This window comes from Oncorhynchus kisutch, linkage group LG19 (genome assembly GCF_002021735.2).
Source record: "Oncorhynchus kisutch isolate 150728-3 linkage group LG19, Okis_V2, whole genome shotgun sequence".
Taxonomy (NCBI): domain Eukaryota; kingdom Metazoa; phylum Chordata; class Actinopteri; order Salmoniformes; family Salmonidae; genus Oncorhynchus; species Oncorhynchus kisutch.
This window is the reverse complement of record NC_034192.2, coordinates 44,370,005-44,396,230: the sequence shown is the minus strand read 5'-3', so window position 1 is coordinate 44,396,230 and position 26,226 is coordinate 44,370,005. Positions and strand designations below refer to the sequence as shown.

At 43.4% G+C, this 26,226-nt stretch overlaps 1 protein-coding gene across 1 annotated transcript in view; it reads left to right on the top strand.

Moving 5' to 3' along the window:
- Positions 1–16,247: 16,247 nt before the first annotated feature.
- The window catches only part of LOC109865065 (short transient receptor potential channel 3), a 38,957-nt gene continuing 28,978 nt past the window's right edge, over positions 16,248–26,226 (top strand). The window contains exons 1-3 of the mRNA XM_020453184.2: positions 16,248–17,114; positions 17,574–17,624; positions 20,254–20,439. Coding sequence (XP_020308773.2) covers positions 16,272–17,114; positions 17,574–17,624; positions 20,254–20,439 — 1,080 coding nt within the window. The 5' untranslated portion in view covers positions 16,248–16,271. The remainder of the gene's footprint in view (positions 17,115–17,573; positions 17,625–20,253; positions 20,440–26,226) is intronic.

Sequence of the window (26,226 nt, the reverse complement as noted above, 5' to 3'; positions counted from 1 at the left end):
TTCGTGAGAGTCTCCCCTTTCCACAGTGGGGTCATATTAGTTTGTAGCCCAGACGGTTCGGATGCTACAGACAGAAGTTGGCACATCGACGGTACCGACTTCAGACGAGTCCCGTGGGCTTATGGGGTTGTAGGCTAAACCATTCGGATGCTACAGACGTTTTCATTAGAAGACCGATTTTAGGGATTTCTCCTGGTCTGACAAACAGCCCTGTAGCTCTGCCTCTTTCCACCTCAGATGCGGAAGGCCGACATAAGCGGATGCAGTGGAATGAGACGCAGCCCATGTAACAACAACAAAAATATCTCTGTCTGTCAATCTACTCTAGGGTGTTAAAATCTTTGTCTTTCTAATGTCTAATTCTCTTTTTGTCCTTGGAAGAGTCATGTTTACTTAAAGCTGCAATCAGTGGTTGAAACAAGATCAAAGCCAATCCCACCCCAGTTTCGGTAAAAAGCTGAGGGATGGGGCTGGAGAAATGTAACCACTTTCAAGTTCATAGAAAGAGATATGGATGCAAGGACTGAGCATTCATGATATCAACATTTGTTTTAACCATGTTTTGAGGCTATAGTGCTTGTTTAAACTTACAAACATTTGACTTTAACAAGCTTATATTTTGGTTTATGATGGTTTATGACAGTTGAACTAAGTGCATTCTTTGGGAAACAATAGGTCCATATAATTAATTTGTAAGTTTAAAAAAATGGATGTAGCAACTGCCCCTTTAACTACAGTAGGTAGTCCCACCGAGGTCAGAAGACCTCTTTCCCAAGGGAGAATGACCGACCACTTGAAGAGTGACAGATCTGGTTAATAAAACGGTATAGACACTCAGACACCCAAGTGTACAATACTGTCAGCATGAACTATATTTATCTCTTGAGCTCACAGCTGCTAGGCCATAGAGAGGCTGTCTTCTAACACTGTCAAAGCCTGTCTCGATCATAAGGATACAAATAAATGCTATTAAATGTACTGATATAAATTGAATGCTATAATGCTAAACGCTTATATTGCTAAAATATGATTCCCATGCATTTCTGTGCCTATTGATTCCTTAACGATCATGTCAGATATTTAGACAGCCCTGAACAAGGTCAATTGATTGCCTTTTTCCCCAACATGTGATAACAATTTTTTATTTTTTATTTCACTAGGCAAGTCAGTTAAGAATAAATTCTTGTTTTCAATGGCAGCCTAGGAACAGTGGGTTAACTTACTTGTTCAGGGCAGAATGCCAGATTTTTACCTTGTCAGTGTCACGGCCTGACCATAGAAAGCCTATATTTTCTATGGTAGAGTAGGTCAAGACGTGACTAGGGGTTTTAGTCTAGTTTATTATTTCTATGTGGGGTTCTAGGTTTATTTTCTATGTTGGTGTTTGTGTATGCTTCCCAATTAGAGGCAGCTGGTAATCGTTGTCTCTAATTGGGGATCATACTTAAGTTACATTTTGTCCACCTGTGGGTTATGGGATATTGTTTGTATGTATGTGTTTTGAGTTAGTGCACATAGCATATCTGTAGTCACGGTTTGTTGTTAGTTTATTGTTTATTTGTTTTTGTCGTTGCTTAGTTTCACTTTCATTAAAATATGTGGAACTCAACATACGCTGCGCCTTGGTCCAATCATCATTATTACGAACAACGTGACAGTATATCCCCTCACAACGGGACCAAGCAGCGTGCTCGGGAGGAGATGGCATCCTGGTCTTTGGAGGAGATCAGGGAGAGAATATTCTGGACTTGGGAGGAAATAATGGCAGGAGACAAGAGCCTGCCATGGAAGCAGGCGGAAGCAGCGAAGGAGGGACAGCGACAATGTCGGGGAGGAAGGTCACAGAAATCCCAAGAAAAACATTTTTGGGGGACACATACAGCAATCGGCGGGGCCGAGGAGTGAACCAGAGCCAGTCTGGGAGAGTTTGGAGGAGAGAGAAATGGGAGAGTTGTTGAGTTGGTGGAGGATGCACGGTATTTGCCCTAAGGAATGTGTTGTCAGTTTGGTGCCACAGTCAGCTCCCCGTACTCGTCCTGAGAAGTGTGTTAACGTTCCGGAATTATTGATACCGACTATACACACCAGGTCTCCAGGGCACCTTAACAGCCCAGTATGTCCTGTGCCTGCTCCTCGTACTCGTACTGCGTGTCCCCAGTCAGGTACGTCCTGTGTCTGCTCCCAGCACTCACCCTGAAGTGCATGTCACCAGTCTGGCGCCACCTGTCCCGGCTCCACGCACTAGGGCTCCAGTGTGCCTCCCAGTCCAGTACGTTCTGTGCCTGCTCCTCGCGCTCGCCCAGAGGTGTGTGTCACCAGCCCGGTACCACCAGTGCCGGCCCCACGCATCAGGCTTCCTGCGACATTCCCCAGTCCGGAACCTCCTGCGACGGTCCACGGTCCGGAACCTCCTGCGATGGTCAACGGTCCGGAACCTCCAGCTCCATGGCCAGAGCCTTCCCCTGCGCCGATGCCCAGTCTAAGCACGGCGTCCAGTCCAGCTCCAAGGCCAGAGTCTTCTTCGGCATTGGTGCCAAGTCCAGGCATAGCGTCCCGCTCCATGGCGGGAGATTTCCAATGTGCCTAGGTCCAGTGAAGGCACAGTGTTCAGCCTGGGTCCATGGCTGGATCCGCAGGATGAGCGAGTACTTCGTCCCACACCAGAGCTGCCACCGACACTAGACACCCCCCCTAACCCTCCCTTTTTGTTTCAGGTTTTGCGGTCGGGACTCCGACCACAAAATTATGTTAGCACAGCAATTATGTTAGCACAGCAGAAAACTGTTCTGATTAAAGAAGCTATACAACTGTCCCTCTTTAGACTAGTTGGGTATCTGGAGCATCAGCATTTGTGGGTTCGATTACAGGCTCAAAATGGCCAGAAACAAAGTACTTTCTTCTGAAACTCATCAGTCTATTCTTGTTCTGAGAAATGAAGGCTATTCCATGAGAGAAATTGCCAAGAAACTGAAGATCTCGTACAACGCTGTGTACTACTCCCTTCACAGAACAGTGCAAACTGGCCCTAACCAGAATAGAAAGGGGAGTGGGAGGCCCCAGTGCACAACTGAGCAAGACGACAAGTACATTTGAGTATCTAGTTTGAGAAACAAACGCCTCACGGATACTCAACTAGTCTAAAGAAGGCCCGTTTTATTGCTTCTTTAATCAGAACAACAGTTTTCTGCTGTGCTAACAACATTGCAAAAGGGTTTTCTAATGATCAAGTAGCCTTTTAAAATGACAAACTTGGATTAGCTAGCACAACGTGCCATTGGAACACAGGAGTGATGGTTGCTGATAATGGGCCTCTGTACGCCCATGTAGATATTCCATTAAAAATCTGCCGTTTCCAGCTACAATAGTCATTTACAACATTAACAATGTCTACACTGTATTTCTGATCAATTTGATATTATTGTAATGGACAAAAAACATGCTTTTCTTTCAAAAACAAGTACATTTCTAAGTGACCCCAATCTTTTGAACGGTAGTGTATATCATAACAGCTTTTCAGAAGTTATCTGTAGGTCAACACCACATGCAGCCAATAGGTTTTCACCAATGGGCAAATTTTTAAAACTCAGCTAGCTACAAGACAACTGGAGAAATCTAATTCGAGCTACAGAGTCAGGTCACGCCTCACTCTCTCCAGTCCCGTATGTGTAACACTTCTCAAAGTGCTGAGCGCTGAGAAAATGTATTCCTACTTTTATGGGTAAGAATAAAGTTATGCCTAAAACTTCTTAAGACCTTTAGTCCTTTCAATAAACCATTAGGAAGACCTTATTAAGAGCTGTCCTAACCTGTTTGAAGCTGCCAGGTGCAAGCAGATGGCTTTCATGAATCTGCCTGGGCCATGCCATAGAGTGAATAATGACCTGGAAATTATCAAGTTGTATCGACCGATCGCATCGCCTGTCTGTGTAACAGAGGTGGTTGTGAGCAAAAATACAAATGAGCCTTCTCTGCAAGATAATGGACAGTATTCCTCTTCTTGTTTTTCTTCTTCTTTAGTGAACCAGGCTTGTTTGATGATTGACCTTGCTTGAGACCTGAAGACTTGCATTAGCTAACCAAACGAATGTTTAGGCTTTAGCTCAGCAGGCTAACATAGCCTTGTGGTATAAAGGAGACCAGGGTTAGAAACCCGGTGCGTCACACTGGTAGTATAAAATCTCATCAAGCAATTCCAGCCAATGGTGAAATAGGCACAGCGTTGACTCATCTGAACGGAGGGAGTTGGCAGTTGATTTAGGATTTGTCAGTCTCATTCAAGCTCATTTTGATATCACTCACCACCTTTGAACTTTCTGCTACAAATGTGGCTCCTGCTTTGCACCCCTCTCTACAGTTCACCTGTTCTCCATGAGAACTTATTTTGAGGCCATCAAAACTCCACCAACTCTGTCATATCGAGCACGAGTCTTCAATGGTTGAAGACCAAGCACTCCCACCACGTTGTGGAGCCCCAAATACAGATTGTTCTTTCTGACCGAGACATCTTCCGCACTTCAAGCACAGATGCACAGAGCTTCTTGTGCCATGTGGGCCACACACAGCGATGGGTATTGATAGAGTAGCTGTACCATTCAATTGCCTCGGGTCATCACTCAATAGAGGTCTGGTTATGCTGCAGGCGGTCTCTCTGTTTATTGGCTAACAGCCCCTATTGCTAGAGTGAGCACAGAGGGATGTGTGCTAATCATGTTAATGGTAACTAAAACCCAAAGGACAGCCTGGTAATTGGATGGATGGCAACATCAGTTTTTTAGTGTTCACATGGTCTGGACAAACCTTGAGTTATCACACACACTGGAGACCTAAGGAGCATACATGTACATGTGAGAAGTGATATTTTGATTTAGGCTTCTATAGCTCATATGATTGATAGATAATTATTGCTGGTGCATTTTTACCAGCCGCCCCACAGGAAATTAAAGCTGAGGTTAGACAGTAAATGCTTTCCACAAACTGCAGTGAGCTAAGTGATGCCGTACAACATCATCATCTGTCTGAACCTATAGCTAGTCTCCAGTCTTCCGGTACCAAAGCACCATCTGATACATCCATTCATATTGTCCACAAACTTCAATCCAGTTGGCAGCATGGGTTGAAAGATTTGAATGAGAATGCCAACTTGGAATTGTGCCAAATGTGTGGCCAGGAATACCCTAAATCATTGTGTAACTCTGTGTTGTTGTTTTTGTTGCACTGCTTTGCTTTATCTTGGCCAGGTCGCAGTTGTAAATGAGAACTTGTTCTCAACTGGCCTACCTGGTTAAATAAAGGTGTTCTCAACTGGCCTACCTGGTTAAATAAAGGTGTTCTCAACTAGCCTACCTGGTTAAATAAAGGTGTTCTCAACTAGCCTACCTGGTTAAATAAAGGTGTTCTCAACTAGCCTACCTGGTTAAATAAAGGTGTTCTCAACTGGCCTACCTGGTTAAATAAAGGTGTTCTCAACTGGCCTACCTGGTTAAATAAAGGTGTTCTCAACTGGCCTACCTGGTTAAATAAAGGTGTTCTCAACTGGCCTACCTGGTTAAATAAAGGTGTTCTCAACTGGCCTACCTGGTTAAATAAAGGTGATATAAATAAAACAATTAAAAATCCTCTCTGCTATGGAGGACAGGATGTCGATCTTCCTATTCCTGCCATGCAACTCCCTGGATTCCTCCGGTGCCCCGTTGAGTTCTTTGTCCTCATCAGAAGAAACAACATAGAGGTTGATCTGGGAGTTGGAGCTCTCCAACTGATTACCTGGCATTGGTATTTCAATGGGGCATGCGGTTGCATATTAATTCAAACACAGTACATTGATTTGAATCCCCGACATCTTTTAGCAGAGATACCATCTGCACTATGCTGCAAAACTGGAAAAGTTGATGTTTCCCAAGACAGACACTTGTTGCCCCTTGGGGTACAATTGGAGTAAAATAAATAGCTATGGTCGATTTGTACCATATGGTCTGAATGGGCAGACAAATTCTGCTCAGGTGTACAGGTGTGCTGAGTGAGCAATGCTGCAGTGCTGTTCTTGGTGAGCATGCTGCTGTGGTGGGCAGAATGTTCTGAAATGACGAAATGTGGTGAACAAAGCTGTCCAGGGTTCTGAATTGACCAATGTGGTGAGCGGAGCTGTCCAGGGTTCTTAAATGGTCCAATGTGGCATTCGCTGTCCATGGTGCTGAAATGGCCAATCTGACATTTATTGGGGCTGTCCCCAACAGTTTCTGTGTGTTTCTAATGTTTTGTACAGTCAATGTATACAAGCACACATAGACACACACGTACACACACACTTGAGATCAATGTGAGTACGGGTTGGGGTTGGTTGAGAGAGAGATACAAAAGTGGCCAGTAATTGGGTCTTACATCTAGTGTTTACTTTGTGCATATTTCATGTACAGTATGCCAAATGGTTAATTCGTGTAAAGGTACCTTGGGGGATATATGGTGTCATCTCATTTTTGGGAAGTCTGTATTCACAACTGCATGGACATTTTGATGTGTTGTAGCACATATTGGCCATTATACAGTATGTAGCTAGCAATAGCCTAGTAGGTTTAAATGCATTCATACTTTCATAAGCAATTCAAACCACTCTAGATGTTATTCAAGCAGATAAGATTGCTGTAAGAGTGCTGCACTAGTATTCCTTCAGCTGTCTCTGTGATTTATAATCCAAATAAAGCAATAATGGAAAGCAAGCAAACATCTTTCAGTTCCAAGGTTTGGATGATTTCCTCAAGGCAAGCACTTCCTCTCTTATGTAGTCTAGTAGTGGTGGTGGCAGTGGTAATTATGAAGACAGTTCTTGATGAGCTTTCATTTGATGGGAATGGGCGGGCCACTACAACATCCCTTTCAATTCACTTATGCAAACTAGCCCACTGTTGTACACCGGCCCGGGGAAATAGCCAACGGTAGGCTACCTGCGGAGAACGCAAGCGTGCGTCCGGCTCCATTCCTAAACCCAAACGGACGTGCTGACTTCGAAGCTTTGCCGCAAAAAAAGGAGACAGCAGAAAGAGTGTGCAGAAAGAGTGACTACTGGCCATATGTCAACGAAGGGCAGAAAGTATCACGAGAGAGTATCGTTCTCCGAAGAGGAGGATGAACAGTGTTGGAAAGAGGAAAACGGCTGTATGGATGTACATTACCTAAAATCCGTCCAAACAATCCGGGATTCGTCTGGATATTATGCTTATAATATGTGAGTAGACAAACCTATTATCGGAGTCACTTAGGCTGTAGAACTCATTGGAGGCTAAATAAAGTGGGCAGGTGAATTTAGATATGCTACTGAATATTTGTGTGGGTTAAAAACTTTCCTTAAAACTGTTGATATTGAATGAATCATTATTTTAAGACACCTGCTACTTAAAGGGAATGTTTTCTTTCTGCCTTTGGTCCGAATAAAAATCTTATTTTCTCATGTATTTTTTGAAAATAACGTTTATTCATATCTGTTGCACTGATATGTCATATAAAGTAATCCAATACGAAGCCTTCAACTGGAAGCCTAGTGCAATGATGTTGTTTTGGGCCATACCAAAATTGGAATTTTATTCATATAAAATGTAGCTGCATCTTTGGACATTGGCAGTGTTTGTGACAATACTTGCGCCACCTTGTGGATAATTCAGTCCATGGTCATAGAGAGAGAGAGTGCAGACAAGAGACCATGATGCTACTGTTCACTCTTTTTGGTTGGATAATGCCTAAACCTACAGGTAGCCTACATGTCTCCTACTTTTTGTATCATGTTGAGACTCACTCAGCATGTAAAAATGCTGAAACAGCAGACGTTCTAATTAATCTCATGTTCATATGCAGGCTACTACATAACTCACATGATTCAGGTTGAATTATGTGCCTTTCCTGTTTTCAAATCCCATTTACTTAAGAAAATCCAATTACTTAATCCATTCCACACACACAGATCACATTTGAGAAAGTACAACGACTCTGAGACAGCATGATTTCTTAGGCATTGCTGATATCAATGTTTCGCTCATTTGCAGGCATCGCTCATTTGCAGGCACTAGCTCTCAACTCTATTTTGTTATGGCCATACATCAGAGATGATCATCTAGACAGGAGTATGTCAATCTAATACACACTGCTGTGTGTATAAATCCACTCCAGTCTTCAGAGGTTCTCCATATCGTACCCATTAATTAACACGCTATCATCTGTCACACATGGTGACATAAAGTGGGCTGATATGGGTGATTGCTCTGCTTTATACTATCTTATCCTGGTGATACTTGCTTTGGCCAATACATAAAATATAGCACAGGGCTTATGGTAAGTGGTGCAGTGTTTAACATCATCCTAACTATGGAACAACATTGTCAGACGAAGCTGAGATGTATATTTAACATTTGAAAAGTCAGTCGAAATACTTTCAAATGAACCCTTCAAACAGTAGGCAGTCCCACTTCCCTGCTGTGTTGGGTAAAGTAATAGCTCAGGTCTTGTGTGATGCCATTTTAATATTTACTTAGATATTCCTTAGGTGCATGTTGAGTTTGTGAATATGAGAAAAGTGGATATCTTGCATTTAAAATACCAATGCCATTTTATGCCTTGCCAATGTTATGCCTTGCCAACATGTGATGTTCTCCCTAGGTGTAGAGACCCTAGACTGGTCCCAGATCTGTTTGTGCTCTTTCCAACTCCATTGCTCATTGTCAAAGGAAACATGTTTGTACGATAATGAATGTGAATGATAGCACAAACAGACTGGCACTCAGGCTATGGAGACTCCATAGAATTCGAATGAGTAGAATAGATATATATTTCTTCAGTCCATGGGATTGTTTTAGTGGTCCACCCATTATGGCAACTCAGTAGTGCCTTGCATGTGTAGAATAGTTGGAGAGGCACTGTATTTTCAGCAAAAGATTCCCACTGACAGAGCATAAGAAAGTCTTGTTCCACCTCGACCACCCAGGAAGTAAAGGTCATGAATTCCTCCAGGCAGTGAAATTCGTCCTCTGATTCGTCCTATTTCCCTTCCAAGAGCTACCTTTATCATATGTTCTTTAAGAAAGACAAAAACAAGACCTGAAGACCATGTCCTACTGCAAATGTTTTTACACATTGGATTTGGGTTCTAATTATGGTGCAAAGCAACTGTATTGTCAAACCAAATTGTTTTGGTAGTTTGTTTCATTGCCCTTTCCTTTCAAAATTGTCCAAATTCTGACCTGTCATACTCTTTATTTTGAAGGCATGTCAGACAAGCTACAGCATCAGTGATTTGCTAATAAATGTAATAAACAGACGTGAGCCAAATTAGTTCCTTGAGTCCTGATCATGTGACCGAATGTCACTCAAAGTCCAATTGCAGATTACCACAATATCCTCTGCACTGTTAATTGTTATTATGACACTTGTACCTGTTTTACCTGTACCAACATCCTCTGGAGTGGCATGGAAATAGTGTATGGCAGGCATACAATAGTAATCAGTACAATAATAAAGCCCTGCAGTAGACCATTGTCCTGTTCAGGGGGTGTACATGTCGTGTACATTAAGCTGCCTCACGCTACAGAATCAGGAGACAAGCTCCTGCTCTATGGACCATTCTGGCTTGGACAACAGTACTTCATAGTAATTGACGCTTTTGTATTGTATAATTAGCAGGGGCTGAAGCTGTGACTCAATGGCTTTTTTCGTGTCCAGGCACTTTCTAAGGCAGTGTGTCCGGCTCTGCCCAGTCATTGTCTGCACCGGCTGTGGCCAAATCCCTAACTTGACAAAAGTAATATGGCGTATGATGCTCTTCCTCTTTCCTGTCAGTGTACGGCTCGGGTTCAAATGTACTAGATCACTTGTTCTGTTTGGGCTGCTGTACCAGCAGGAGCCAAGACATTTTCATGTTGTTGGATGGTGCGTTCTCTTGCTGTCCTTGATCAGTTGAAATGGCCCGCCATCCTGTTGTCTTGGCAGTATCAGTAGCGGAATGGGTAGAATCCTGACTTTTACCTTTTGACTGTGTGACTGACCGCTCTGGCAAGTTTGCTTCTGATTTGATGGTAAACAACTGTTCACCTGGAGTGCAGCCTGTAACCGAGTGTGGGGGAAAGTCATGAAAAATGTCTGCAACCACAGTTAGGGCTAAGGTGGAGGAGGAGGATGATGTATGATGGTGGATGAGGATGATGTATGGTGGTGGATGAGGAGGAGGATGATGTATGGTGGTGGAGGAGGAGGATGCATGGTGGTGGAAGAGAAGGATGATGTGTGGTGGTGGATGAAAAGGATGATGTATGGTGGTGGATGAGTAGCTTGTGAAGCTCAGCTATGGTACATAATGGTGTTTCTATTAATATAAGTGGGAATTTTGTATTTTTGTGGTTTTATTAATCAGATAGGACAGTGAAGGGGGGAAAGGAGACAGTGCGAGTTAGAAAGGGAAAGGCGGAGAATGCCTTCAATTGAAATGTGTCTTCCGCATTTAACCCAACCCCTCTGAATCAGAGAGGTGCGGGGGGCTGCCTTAATCGACATCCACATCTTCGGCGCCCGGGGAACAGTGGGTTAACTGCCTTGCTCAGGGGAAGAACGACAGATGTTTACCTTGTCAGCTCGGGGAAGGGCAGGAAGGATAAATATTGCTGAGGAGGAGTATGCGTGGCTTATAAAGATCAAGGCCTGTATTCACAACGCATCTCAGAGTATCAGTGCTGTATCTAGGATGAAGTCCTCCCTGTCCATCCATATCATCTTATTCATTAAGATCTAAATGGCAACACTGATCCTACAGTAGATCAGCTCACCTACTATGGGACTCTTTGTGTGTACAGGCCCATCTATAGTATAGAATGGTTATGAGAAGGAGAAGAAGTATTTATATTATCCCCACTGTGCTGTTCCTAACAGCTTAGGTTACTCACAGTCACAGCCCACAGATGTGGTTGTTTTATATAGCCTGTTATTAACCTGCTGAATGGGAAAGTGTTGTCCTGGGATGAGTGGGCGGAGAGTTTGGGAGGAAGAGCCTTTGGTTGGACAGAGTTTAGAAGTATCATCCATCATTAGAGCGAGGTTCCAATTCCACATTGGGATAGTCTATTGATTCAACCAGGATAAAAGGGGTTCCTGTCAGTTCATGGTTGTTTTGTATGGCCTCTCTAATCTAGCATGTGTATCTGAGAAGATACGGTGCGTGGGTTCCAGCACATTTGATTGTAACGTTGTCCAATCGATACTTTCTATGGAGACGGTGGCATGTTTTGAAGTAGTGAATCGGATAAGAGGTTCGGTGTCTAGCTTCTTTCCTTTCTGAGGACATTAAACATTGAGCAGTTCTCAGTAACTAGCTAAATGAGGAGTGAAGAGTATTGACTGGTGCTCAGGGGCTATTGATAATTAGACATTTTATTTAAGGCCCATTGCAGTCCAAATTCAGTTTTAATGGAACTATTACAGTAAGGTACTTAATTATTACCCAGAAAGGATTTGATATTGAAAAAAATGGCTGAATTGGTCTTTTTAAGCATTATTTTTTCCAGTTTGGGCTTGAAATTCATTTTGGAAGCTATATTTTGTGCAGCTAACCAGGCAGGCCAGGAGTCTTTGTGTTGAGAAAATGGATTTAATTTAGATAGCATCTGACTGGCTTCTCGCTAGCTTGTGATGAATAGAGCTGGTCAGTACTTCCCCAAACCCACACTACAGCTTGGAGTAGGATACAGGAGAATGTGTTTGCTTGCATTATAGCACTACCATCAGACCAAACTGGCATATACCTCTTGGTTGAGCTACTGTCTGCCTTACCCCTTGCATGCCTACCAAATTTCGGGTCAAGGGTTGTGAACATATGTCTACTATTGCACCATCATTATTGCTAATGGACCAATAACCACCATTAGGACCCAATATGGACCCTATTCTCATAGGACTTTTGGACTTACACCCTCAAGTCAATTTTTGCTGCCACTTAGCCTTTGCCTCAAATGGATGCACTGGGAATGCATTCCACACTATTATGTCCTGTCTATTACTAGATTCTTCTCCTCCTCTATTTTGTTAACCAAAAGTCTGGTGTGCTACATGAATACAGTACATTGATTTGGTAATGTCTATAAGAATGAGCCATAAGGGGAATATCTATAAGAGTTAGCCATAAGGGGAATGTCTATAAGAGTTATCCATAAGGGTAATGTCTATAAGAGTTAGCCATAAGGGGAATGTCTATAAGAATTAGTCATAAGGGGAATGTCTATAAGAATTAGCCATGAGGCTAATGTCTATAAGAGTTAGCCATAAGGGTAATATCTATAAGAGTTAGCCATAAGGGTAATATCTATAAGAGTTAGCCATAAGGGTAATATCTATAAGGGTTAGCCATAAGGGTAATGTTTATAAGAATTAGCCATAAGGATAATGTGTATAAGCATTAGCCATAAGGGTCATGCTTATAAGAGTTAGCCATAAGGGTAATTATGTGTAAAATTTTAACACAATTCTCCTTAATGTTGTATTTTCTGGAAATGTATTCAAATTTAAGAGATGTCCCTTTGGAGTAAATAACTTTATTATAATATTTGAATGCGTAAGTCAGCCTTGTCCTAGGCTTCTACCCTGTGGACCATTCTGGCTATCCCCCTTTTCTGTAGCATGAGGCAGCTTGATGTACAAGACAAATAGGGGTGCCTATATTTGTCCTGTTTCACTGCATGTACATGTGGGTAATCTGTACAAGTGTGAGGTGTGAATTGGAAATGTGTTTTTTGCATATCCCACATCCCAGGAGACACCCGTGGAGAGTGTGGTCACAGCCAGGTGATCAGACATTATTGACGGTGACACGGAGCAATTAGAGTTAAGTGCCTTGCTCACGGGCAGAAGTGACAGATTCTTCTGGGATTCAAACTAGCAACCTTCTGGTTACTGACCCAACACTCTAACCGCTAGGCTACCTGCCGCCCAAGTACAACCCCTGGATACCCTGCTTGTCTATCACAGGGCATTATTTGAATGCATGATCCTCCAATATTCTCCAATGTGGAAGAAATCTAATGTCAGACTGGAAATCTAACCATATTCTTACTCTAATTAAGATGACAAGTTAGCCTATTAACCCAATCAATTTCTGGCAGCCGTTGTTCTATCGAGGCAAAGGGGAAATAGTCATGTTAATTCTAGGTTATCCCTTGGGTGTCTGAAGCACTTGGCTATATATGGAGGATGCAGTGTCCCCTCAAGCCTGCCAGCAAGTCATTGGGGTAGCAAGTCCTAAGGGTCTTCAGCTGTTCATGCCTGTAAAATGAATTTCCTGCTCAAGGGCAAATCTCAAGGACCATTATGGGAGGAGAAATGTTGCTCCGAGTGACGTCCCTATGGGATGTTATTTAATTAACCCTTTTTATTTTATTTGGGGAATAGAATAGTTAACCAAGGAATACATTTTTGTTCACAGTACATTCTCATTGGTAGCCTATTTCATAAGCTGAGTCCATTTTTCTCTTTAATTTACTCAACTAAAAATGTTTCTCCTTTGATGACTTTTCCTTGCCTGGCATTACTCATCAAACAAATATGAACAAATGATTGTGTTGTTTGATATGGGAAGCGAGGCATTGCATTGATTGCTTTTTCAGGCTATTGACAAAGGTCACCAATGCAAGGTTAACTGAATTCCCATCACTTGTTTCTCTATTGATTTACACTTAGTTTGCCCATGTATTGTACAGTATGCTGGCACTTCATTTGTTTTTTATCTAACTTCATTTGATGCCGCTTTGATTATAACGGATAGTCACCCAAATTACACATGAACTTCCTTTCATGGATAATTATCAAGCCGGACAAGATATAGATCCTGCGTGTCAGCAAACCCACAGTTTGACCGTATTTACTTACCCACAGCAAAACAATGGGTGTTAAGGGACGCCGATGGTCCCCAGTCCAGAGCTTCCGGCAACGGTCCCAATTCCAGAGCTTCCCGGCGACGGTCCCCAGTCCAGCGTTTCCGGCGACGGTCCACAATCTGGAACCTCCTGCGACGGTCCACAGTCCGGAACCTCCTGCAACGGTCCACAGTCTGGAACCTCCTGCAACGGTCAACATGTGCACCACGTAGTCACGTTTAGTTGTTCGTTTATTGGTATAATTATGTTTTGCTGAAGTTTCTCTTGGAAATAAATATGTGGACACGCACTTCAGGGAGAGTGCGAGGAGGAGACACAGGACGTACCGGACTGGGGAGGCGCACTGGATGCCAGATGCATGGAGCCGGCACAGGTTCCACCGGACGGATGACACGCTCCTCCAAACGACTGCGTTGCCGCATATTCCTAGCCAACTCCATTCTCCGGTATCCCTCCTCACACTGTTCCATCGACTCCCAGGCGGGCTATGGAACTCTCCTTGGGTCGACCGACCACATCTCTATCACCTCCCAGATGGTCTCTGGCACTTCCCTCTGCTCAGCCGCCAGCTCCATGTGCCTCCCCCCCAAAAAAATCTTGGGGTTTCTGTGGCCGCGGTCCCCGGCGTCGTCGCCCTCCTTCTTGCGTCCTCTGCAACTCCTGCCAAGGAAGGGTGTACTGTTCTTCCATGATTTCTTTCCAGATCCAACTTATTTTTCCCATCGTTGCACGCTGCTTGGTCCTTGTTTGGAGGGATATTCTGTCACGGTTGTCGTAAGAACGGGACCAAGGCACAGCGGATGTTGAGTTCCACATATTTATTTCCAAGAGGAACATCAGCAAAACAAAAATATACCAATAAACAAACAACTAAACATGACTACGTGGTGCACATGCACAAACACAAAACAATATCCCACAAACACAGGTGGGAAAAATAGCTACTTAAATATGATCCCCAATTAGAGACAAAGATTACCAGCTGCCTCTAATTGGGAATCATACACAACACCAACATTGAAAATATAAACTAGAACACAACATAGAAATTATAAACTAGAATAGTCACGCCCTGACCTACTACACCATAGAGAAACAAGGGCTCTCAATGGTCAGGACGTGACATAAGGTGACATACTTTACCTTAATTAAGGTGACACACTAACTTTAAGGTGACATACTTTACCTTCAGGTGACACACTTCTTCAAGGAAAATAAAATAAAAGTGTAACAGGTCTCGTGGAGACCACGCTCAAATAAAATGCCCTGCTTGAGGAGGATTCTGATGAAGATGAAATAGTTTATACAATGTTTGACATTTCCTTTCTGTGTTTAGAGGGGAAATGGTGGAAATTAGTTTCAGTACTATTCCTTCAGAAGAGGTATGGAGAGGGGGAGATAGGGAGCCTACCTTGTGTGCCAAACTGACTAGCACTACCCATCCGTCAACCAAGGACAGTGGAATGACAGTGCTCTTATCTATAGAGAAGTAGCAATAGCAGCTGTAATTGACTTGAAATTGGGTTTGATGTTTTAAATCAAAACTGGACTTGAGTTTAATTGAATTGGTCGGCTATAAAGGGAGAGGGAATGGAACCGAATTGAATTAGTGGAATTGTCTATTAATTGTCTACTAATTTAATTTGATAAATGTTAAATAATAAATGTGAAGTTCATTCCAATTTTATGGACCAACTACTATTACTCAATTACCAATTGTTGTCAAATACTTCCCAAACACCCTGGGTATTATTAATCCACTATCAGAAACAAGTATTCCAACATGTGCTTAATGACTATGGCTCTCATCTCTGACAGGAGCACTTGCTTGGTTTGAAACCTGGCACAGAAACCCCTGATATGTTAGTGCAACCTGTAGTTGTATCACCCAGGCATCTGTTGTGTTTCATTAAAATGCTATTAACGCCAGAAGGATTTCTTCCACAGTCTGTGGGGCACTCTGTCACTGCACTTTTCACTGAGACTGCTGGGGTGGCTTGGTGCTGGGCTCTAATGAATACACTGCTGCCGCTCTCCACTCTGTTGTGAACGTAGGGAAGGCATGGGGCGGTGGGATGACATGGCTATGGATCAAGGAACAACAAACTGTGCAGACACCAAACATGATGCTCTAGATACGCCCTTATGCCAAAACGCAACATAATTCAAAATGCAAGCATGCCTTGCAATCTCTGCTCTTATTGCACTGGTCTCTTTGAATGGTGAAGGGTGGTTTTGTAGACTTTGTAAAACAGGTCTACAACTGAAGTTGAGTCCATTTAAAGTTGACTGGTTTTGACTGGTAGAGTAGGTCATCTTTATTATCCTGGATGGGTAATGTTCTTTATAGCTGGTATTCAATACAACTTGGTGGTAAGTATGTTTGCAAAAGTCAGAGCTCTTCACAGAGGAAGTAACCATAATGTCGTTTTCTCCATCTCTGCAAGGAAAGCGGCAGCGGAACTTGAGCTCCCCGCCCACCGGCGGATGATAGCGGCGCGGGAGAAGGGTCGTCGACCACAGATGCGCGGGCCGGCCTTCATGTTCAACGACCGCACCACAAGCATGACCGCCGAGGAAGAGCGCTTTCTGGACTCGGCAGAGTACGGCAACATCCCTGTGGTCCGCAAGATGCTGGAGGACTCTACCACGCTCAATGTCAACTGCGTGGACTACATGGGCCAGAACGCATTGCAGCTGGCGGTGGGCAACGAGCACCTGGAGGTGACGGAACTGCTCCTGCGGAAGGATAACCTGGCGCGCATCGGTGACGCCCTGCTCTTGGCTATCTCGAAAGGCTACGTCAGGATAGTGGAAACCATCTTGGCCCATCCATCCTTCCAGGCTAGCGAACGACTGACACGGAGTCCGTGCGAGCTGCAGGACGACGACTTCTACTCATACGATGAGGATGGCACGCGCTTCTCACCCGACATCACCCCCATCATTCTGTCTGCACACTGCCAGAAGTACGAGGTGGTGCACATGCTGCTGCTGAAGGGTGCGCGCATCGAGCGGCCGCACGATTACTTCTGCAAGTGTGTAGAATGTGCCGAGAAACAGGGCAAAGACGCTTTCAGCCACTCACGCTCACGCATCAATGCCTACCGGGGCCTGGCCAGCCCGGCTTACCTGTCACTGTCTAGCGAGGACCCAGTGCTCACCGCATTGGAGCTCAGCAACGAACTGACCAAGTTGGCCAACATCGAGAAGGAGTTCAAGGTAGGACACGACTGCACTCAGGGTTGCAAACTTTCTGAAACATTCCCAAATGCGTAGGTTTTTCAGACATCTATTTCTGGATTCTTAGGTTTTACAGAAATCCTAGGAATTTGGGGAAATTTCACAGAATTTTGCTGACCTTCTCCTACTCAGAAGCTAACTGCTTGCTGACTGTTGTTTTTTCTGCATTTAGTTTCAAGGCGTAACCATGTTTGTTTTCCTTTATTTAGCTTGAAGGTGTAATGTTTGATCGTTTTGAATGCTTTGGAATTCTGACATGGAATAGTACTAACTAAATTGAGGATTGTTATCAGGTAAAGTCGTGTACAATAGCGATGTGTTGATTCTGCTTAATTAACAACTCCATTAATTTCAGCCTCATGTTTTTATTTAAAACCGATGTTGTGTAATGTAATGAATCTTCAACCTGAATGTGTGTTATGCTGATGTCGCCACCAGGATAAAAAGAGCCATAAAAAAGAGACCACGCAGCACAATTGCTTCTCCCTGGTAAATATGTTTAACTACATAAATTCATTGAGATTGATTAAAAATGTGCCTAGCTGCACACTGGCTAATTACTTGCTGTTACTTCAAGGGTAATCTGTCTTTTAGCATATCTGGCTGCCTGTCAGATTGTGCATTCTTTTTATTTTTTATTTAACCAGGCAAGTCAGTTAAGAACAAATTCTTATTTACATAGGTGACCTACCCCAATCAAACCTGGACGACGCTGGGCCAATTGTGCACCGCCCTTTGGGACTCCCAATCACAGCTGGCTGTGATACAGCCTGGATTCAAACCAGGGACTGTAGTGACAGCTCTTGCACTGAGATGCAGTGCCTTAGACCGCTGCACCACTTGGGACTACAGTTGCATTTTAGCCACTGCCTGCAGATAAACATTGTGACAGATGTGGTTTCCAGAGCTGTTAATGGGAAAGAGAGAAACCAGTGGTGTTTCAAAAAACAAACCTGCCCTCTCCTTTAAGAATACATTTTTGAATTATTTGTCTCATTTGAATTGATTGTAAAAATGAGTTCACTGAACTATATTGCCGCAAAAGCTTGTTATTAAGTTAACCACATTTACTAGAGTGCTTCATGCTGTTAAACATATGACACATTAACAACCATATCAAGCTTGGTATGATGCAACAAGCTACACTGAATGTGTTTGTAAATGAACATTTTAGAAGAGGACGCTTGTTTGACCCTGTCTCATAAATCAAAACTTTCTCCTGTTGGGATTTTCAGGTTTGTCTGATACAACACTTAACACAGAAGAAACTGAAAAGCTATTTCCGTAGAGAACACATCACATAGCTCTCAATATGGTCCCTCATACAGGGCTTATTATGTTTTGTCCTTATACCTGTTTTCTTCAATCTGTTCTCTGAGTTGTCCTTTTGCCTTCCTCTGAGAGATGCAGTGAGATGATAGAAGTATATCGGAACATGTTCTAGTGAATGAAAGGCAGTAAATTGCTCACACGTTGCAATACTTCACTTGAGAGTTGGATCACAATGTTCAGTTATGAGTGACTGAAAATGTAGGGTTTGGTTTGGGCTTGTCAAACACAGTATTTGACAGTATCTTTGAACAGATGGTTTATGACAATCCATCACAATTAGAAAGAATAAAGCCCTAGACATGAACAAAGTGACAGACGCATGCTGAGCAAAGTCTAGTTGTTCCTTGGAAATGAAATCCAGACTAAATACTAGACATGAACAAAGTGACAGACGCATGCTGAGCAAAGACTAGTTGTTCCTTGGAAATGAAATCCAGACTAAATACTCTCAGTATAAAGGACAAACAACACATTTAAAAGCAAAAGATAAGCCTTTAGCTTAATGCGCCTTTAATTGTGTTCTTAGAGCAAGGTTTAAACAACAATGTGAGTAAAAGTGGTGACTCTGGAATGATTCACTATGGAAGTATGACCATAGGTAAAAGGGACAGGCTATAGCTTGGCAGTGTGCTATAAGGACAAAGTCAGCTGTACCAAGAGCATTTCAGACTACTGTTTCATCATGAGACTGCATGCATTTCAAATGCATTGCCAATATGTATAACTGTTTATGTATCATTTGTGTAAACATATCATCTGTGTAAACATATCATTTGTGTAAACATATCATCTGTGTAAACATATCATTTGTGTCCCCTAATTTGCAAAACTGCTTCTTCTTGATATTTGAATTATACCAATGAAACATGCATGGCCTCTTCCTCCCTTGTAGACAAAGTATTTATTACATTAATGTTGGATTGCTTTCCAACAAGTAGAGTGATCTAAGCTAGGGATGGTTGACCAGAAGTTCAATTAACAGCTTAAATATGTTACTAAGTAATACTGAGGCCAGTATCATCAATATCGACTGTATACTTTCTATAAATAGGGAGAAAATTATATTAAATACTTTTATAATACTGTGCTGAGTACAGTCAATCTTGTCACCTGGCAAGCACGTTCATTTTTATCAAAACACTGAGATGTCTTTTCGCAAAGGACTAGACTAGTATTATGTAGGCCTATTTAAGGAATGCTGAAATTACCAATTTAACTGCTTCCACGAGAATAAAATTGCGGATGCATTCAGATAACAATTCCATTACCTTACCTCCTCCTATAGTGACAGTAATCCTGTGAAAATAGGGGTTAAAATACATTTCACATTGTAGCATTAACACCACATTTCTATGAACGTTTTATTTTTGGAGATTCATTTCCGAGCTATCGTAATCCTTATTATTCATTTTATTATCCTGCACAGTATTAAGATGTAAATGTATTTCAGATTTTCCTACTTAATAATACAATTCTATGTCATGTGGATATACAACCCTTTCTTGAGTTCAGCTAATGTCGAGATCATTACACACAGATATCCCCATTGTGTCACCACTATTGGACCCATTACTTATTCAGAAATGCTAAAAGAGAAGAATAAGTTTTTTTTTTCTCACTATTACTGTATATCTTTCTATAACATAATGTTTGCTGGAAAAATATCACTAAGTTTATATTCTGTTCGCGTCACGTTACCTTTGTAATTGAGATTTACGCCAACGAGTTTGCCTTTCCCTGTCTCCAGTAGCTGACTTGACTCTAACCTGTTTTTCTCTCTGTCCAGAATGACTATCGCAAGCTGTCTATGCAGTGTAAGGACTTTGTAGTGGGAGTGCTGGACCTCTGTCGGGACACAGAGGAAGTGGAAGCCATTTTGAATGGAGATGTCACTGCTGAGAAGGAGTCGGGGCAGGGCCTTCGCTCTCTCCTGAGCAGGGTCAAACTGGCCATCAAGTACGAGGTGAAAAAGGTAAGTATCTAACAGTTTCCTTTATCTATCCTCAGGCCTAGACCTGTAGTTGACTTCTTAATACTTCAACAGGCATTAACTCTTCCCATGTAAACTCTCTCTGACCGGTGATCTCTTATTGGTTGAATGCTGAACATATCCAGTGTGTCCTGTAGAAGTGAAGCAAACAAAAACTATCCATTTGGTTGGACTCACATCACACCTTATTTTCTAGCTGCAAAACAGCACTGCAACGCTCTCTTATCTCTCGATCTTGTAAGTTATTTTTTGAATTTAGAATATACTGTAGTTCATTCAAAATGATTCACAGGACACGCCACTTTACATCAAAGTGCCTCCATTGCTACTTGCCTGTGTACCAGACCTGCATCAATACATCTTCTACCCCTCTTCACTGGCCCTGCCTACAAAATTCACTTGCGATCACCCCTTTCAACTCAACACGGCTTCTTTTGTGACACTATCTACAGTATCCATCCATTTAGCATCAACATTTTGGTACTACACTTTTTGCAACAGTCAGACATTTTCATTGATTCAATGCTGCTTGCTTTAGTTTTTTTTTGCCAGAACGACTTTATGTTGTAGTGGAAACCACTGTGCTGTATCTCAAAGTTCAACTAATGACTAAACATAACCTTCCTTTTCAGAGTGTCTAGAAGTAACACAGCAATATGTCAACCAAGTCAAAATCAACGTATTGAATGTATATGATTATAGTTACAAGTAAATCCAGTGTATGACCGCACCAATTATCCAAAATATCAAATAAAAATGAAGTAATAAAGAACCAACAAAAAATACAAGTAAAGCACCAGCCAGCCAGTCACATGTATGTTATGTGCCAGCCAGCCAGCCAGTCACATGTATGTTATGTGCCAGCCAGCCAGCCATTCACATGTATGTTATGTGCCAGCCAGCCAGCCAGCCAGTCACATGTATGTTATGTGCCAGCCAGCCAGCCAGTCACATGTATGTTATGTGCCAGCCAGCCAGCCAGTCACATGTACGTTATGTGCCAGCCAGCCAGCCAGTCACATGTATGTTATGTGCCAGCCAGCCAGCCAGCCAGTCACATGTATGTTATGTGCCAGCCAGCCAGTCACATGTATGTTATGTGCCAGCCAGCCAGTCACATGTATGTTATGTGCTAGCCAGCCAGTCACATGTATGTTATGTGCCAGCCAGCCAGTCACATGTATGTTATGTGCCAGCCAGCCAGTCACATGTATATTATGTGCCAGCCAGCCAGTCACATGTATGTTATGTGCCAGCCAGCCAGTCACATGTATGTTATGTGCCAGCCAGCCAGTCACATGTATGTTATGTGCCAGCCAGCCAGTCACATGTATGTTATGTGCCAGCCAGCCAGTCACATGTATGTTATGTGCCAGCCAGCCAGCCAGTCACATGTATGTTATGTGCCAGCCAGCCAGTCACATGTATGTTATGTGCCAGCCAGCCAGTCACATGTATGTTATGTGCCAGCCAGCCAGTCACATGTATGTTATGTGCCAGCCAGCCAGCCAGCCAGCTAGTCACATGTATGTTATGTGCCAGTCAACGAGCCAGCCAGCCACATGTATGTTATGTGCCAGTCAACGAGCCAGCCAGTCACATGTATGTTATGTGCCAGTCAACGAGCCAGCCAGCCACATGTATGTTATGTGCCAGTCAACGAGCCAGCCAGCCACATGTATGTTATGTGTCAGTCAACGAGCCAGCCAGTCACATATATGTTATGTGCCAGTCAGCCAGGCAGTCAGTCACATGTATGTTATGTGCCAGTCAGCCAGCCAGCCAATCACATGTATGGTATATGCCAGTCAGCCAACCAGCCAGTCACATGTGTGTTATGTGCCAGTCAGTCAGCCAGCCAGTAACATGTATGTTATATGCCAGCAAGCCAGTCACATGTATGGTATGTGCCAGTTAGCCAACCAGCCAGTCACATGTATGGTATATGCCAACCAGCCAGTCACATGTATGGTATATGCCAGCAAGCCAGTCCCATGTATGGTATATGCCAGCAAGCCAGTCACATGTATGGTATATGCCAGCAAGCCAGTCACATGTATGGTATATGCCAGCAAGCCAGTCACATGTATGGTATATGCCAGTCAGCCAGCCAGCCAGTCACATGTATGTTATGTGCCAGCCAGCCAGTCAGTCAGTCAGTCAGATTTTTTGTGCAGCAAAATTACCCTGAATTGGAGGCAGCCAGGCACATGTATGCTGCCAGCCAGCCAGCAAACTTCTTAGTACAGTATTATTAATCATAGGACTGGGTGAGCTTTGCCTACTCTGTGGGATTTCCTGCGTTCAAGGTCATCCGGTGATGTGATGTTAATCAAGCTAACAGTTAAATGGCATGGATAAAAGTGCTGCACTCCCTGCATAAAGGGGCCATCATACACTGCAATTTTAAAAGATTAGATTTTGACAATAACTAATACCTCACTAAGGCCTTCTTCTTGGGTTCATTGAGGTATAAATGCATGATGGAATTGTAACCGACATTAACGTGATTGATTAATTAGCAGCCGTGGCCACAATGGTAAAGGGTGTTGTCTCCTCTTCCATGGTAAAGGACGTTGTCTCCTCCTCCACCATGGTAGAGGACGTTGTCTCCTCCTCCACCATGGTAAAGGATGTTGTCTCCTCTTCCACCATGGTAAAGGACGTTGTCTCCTCCTCCACCATGGTAAAGGATGTTGTCTCCTCTTCCACCATGGTAAAGGACGTTGTCTCCACCTTGGTAAAGGACGTTGTCTCCTCCTCCACCTTGGTAAAGGACGTTGTCTCCTCCTCCACCATGGTAGAGGACGTTGTCTCCTCCTCCACCATGGTAAAGGATGTTGTCTCCTCTTCCACCATGGTAAAGGACGTTGTCTCCTCCTCCACCATGGTAAAGGATGTTGTCTCCTCTTCCACCATGGTAAAGGATGTTGTCTCCACCTTGGTAAAGGACGTTGTCTCCTCCTCCACCATGGTAAAGGACGTTGTCTCCTCCTCCACCATGGTAAAGGATGTTGTCTCCTTGCCACCAGGTGATGGTTCAGATGTCATGGTATGAAACTCAGAGGAGGCCTCAATCTGATTTGGCTCTGTACTGTTGTTTTATGAAGAAGAAAAGGATAATAACATATTAATATGATTGAGGGATTTTTTATATTATTGTTTTGTATCCTTTATTAAACCAGGGAAGTCCCATTGAGATTGACATTTCCTTTTCAAGTAAGCCTAGGGCCATATGGTTTAAGTGTCTCAGAGTAAGAGTGCTGATCTAGGATCAGGCCCCCCTGTCCATGTGTCACGTCTACTCCTGCTCCTCCCCTCCGGCATTGACGTTGCCACAGTACTAACCACCGGTCCTGGGATTCATCAGTACGCACACCTGGCATCCATCATTACGCGCACCTGCAGATCATTATGATTCACACCTGGACTCCATTACCTTCATCATTACCTCCCCTTTATCTGTCCCTCCCTTACGTTCATTCCTCAGTCGGTGTCATTCCTGTGTTCATGCTATATCGCCACTGTTACGCTGTCTCGTTTCATGTTTGTTGTTTTATTAAACGTTGCACCTGCTTCACAGCGTCATTGTTACACCATGTAATCTTATTCAAAACTGACCGTGAATCAGCACTCCTATTCTGAAAGGCTTGGTACATAAGGGCCCTGGCCAAGAAAGCACCATTTATTAAAGACTTGCTCCAGAACTTTGGCAACTACTAAGTATTTTTACACCTCACACAGAATTAATGTCTTCCCTAAATTAGCTACAAAATCCCTAGTTTAAAAGTGAGTCTTTTTCTGGAAGCTGTGCTAAGCCATTTTCCCTACATTTTCCCCCATGTGGGCCAGCCCTGTAGCAATTTGAGTTCTAGCCAATGAGCTTCAGCCCCTTGCCATTTGAGTGACAGCTAGCAAGATGCACACACAGCCGAGCGAGTGAGCGCAATCACGTGGTGCACATATCTGCACATACTCTACATGACCAAATGTATGTAGACACCTGCTCGTCGAACATCTCATTCCAAAATCATGGGCATTACTATGGAGGTGGTCCCCCCTTTGCTGCTAGAACAGCCTCCACTCTTCTGGGAAGGCTTTCCACTAGATGTTGGAACATTGCTGTGGGGACTTGCATCTATTCAGCCACCAGAATTAGCGAGGTCGAGCACTGATGTTGGGTGATTAGGCCTGGCTCACAGTCGGCGTTCCAATTCATCCCAATTCATCCCAAAGGTGTTCGATGGGGTCGAGGTCAGGGCTCTCTGCAGGCCAGTCAAGTTCTTCCACACCGATCTCAACAAACCATTTCTGTATGGACCTCGCTTTGTGCAAGGGTCATTGTCATGCTGAAACAGGAAAGGGCCTTTCCCAACTGTTGCCACAAAGTTGGAAGCACAGAATCGTCTAAAATGTAATTCTATGCTGGAGCGTTAATATTTCTCTTTACTGGAACTAAGGGGCCTATCCCGAACCATGAATAACAGCCCCAGACCATTAACTTTATGGGTTAACTTAACTTTAACATTAACTTTATAGGCACTATGCATTGGGGCAGGTAGGGTTCTCCCGGGATCTGCCAAACCCAGATTCGTCCATTGGACTGCTAGTTGGTGAAGCATGATTCATCACTCTAGAGAATACATTTCCACTGCTCTAGAGTCCAATGGTGGTGAGCTTTACACCTCTCCAGCCGATCCTTGGCATTGCACATGTTGGTCCTAGACTTGTGTGCAGCTGCTCGGCAATGGAAACCCATTTCATGAAGCTCCCGACGCACACTTTCTGTGTTGACGTTGCTTCCAGAGGCAGTTTGGAACTTGGTAGGGAGTGTTTCAACTGAGGACAGAGGATTGTTACGGGGCACACACATCAGCACTCGACGGGTCCCATTCTGTGAGTTTGTGTGGCCTACAACTTCACGACTGTTGCTCCTAGACGTTTCCACTTCACAATAACAGCACTTACAGTTGACCAGGGCAGCTCTAGCAGTGCATACATTTGATGAATTGACTTGTTAGAATGGTGGCAACCTATGACGGTGCCACATTGAAAGTTATTGAACTCTTCAGTAAAACCATTCTATTGCCAATTTTTGTCTGGAGATTGGATGGCTGTGTGCTCGATTTTATACACATGACAGCAACGGGTGTGGCTGAAATAGCCGAATCCACTAATTTGAAGGGGTGTCTACATACTTTTGTGTATATAGTGTATGTGACATAGTATGCTACTTTAAGAACTACTGGCTAAAAAGCATGCAGAAGTACCAGAGAATCTCTTTAAGCAACCAGGTGGAATTCTTAACACCACACCAGAATGATAAGGAGGCATTTGAGGTAGTGGCAAATCCCATAAGCAGTGTAGTGCGTTTACAGTGTTTCTCAGCCTCAGGCTCCCACTTGAGAAATACATTTGCAAGCAACATCCTCTCTCTCTATTGTCAATGGATCCAGCCTGAGGGAGCACTTTGCTATTTCGCAAGGCCCCAAATTACATTTTCCTAATCTGCAGCAGAGATGCAAACTGGAGCTGGCGCTCTTCACACTCTAACACATGGACACATGGAGGGGAATCCTGATTGTGTGTGCCACGTTTCCCCTCAGGAACATTGAGTCATCTGGATCCAGCTCCCCAGAATGTGACTTAGCTGTGCCATGACCACAGATAGAATGCCATGATTGACATCGCCAAGATGTGACCTAGCTGTGCCATGAACACAGATAGAATGCCCTGATTGACTGAACACATAAAGATCTATTTTATCCA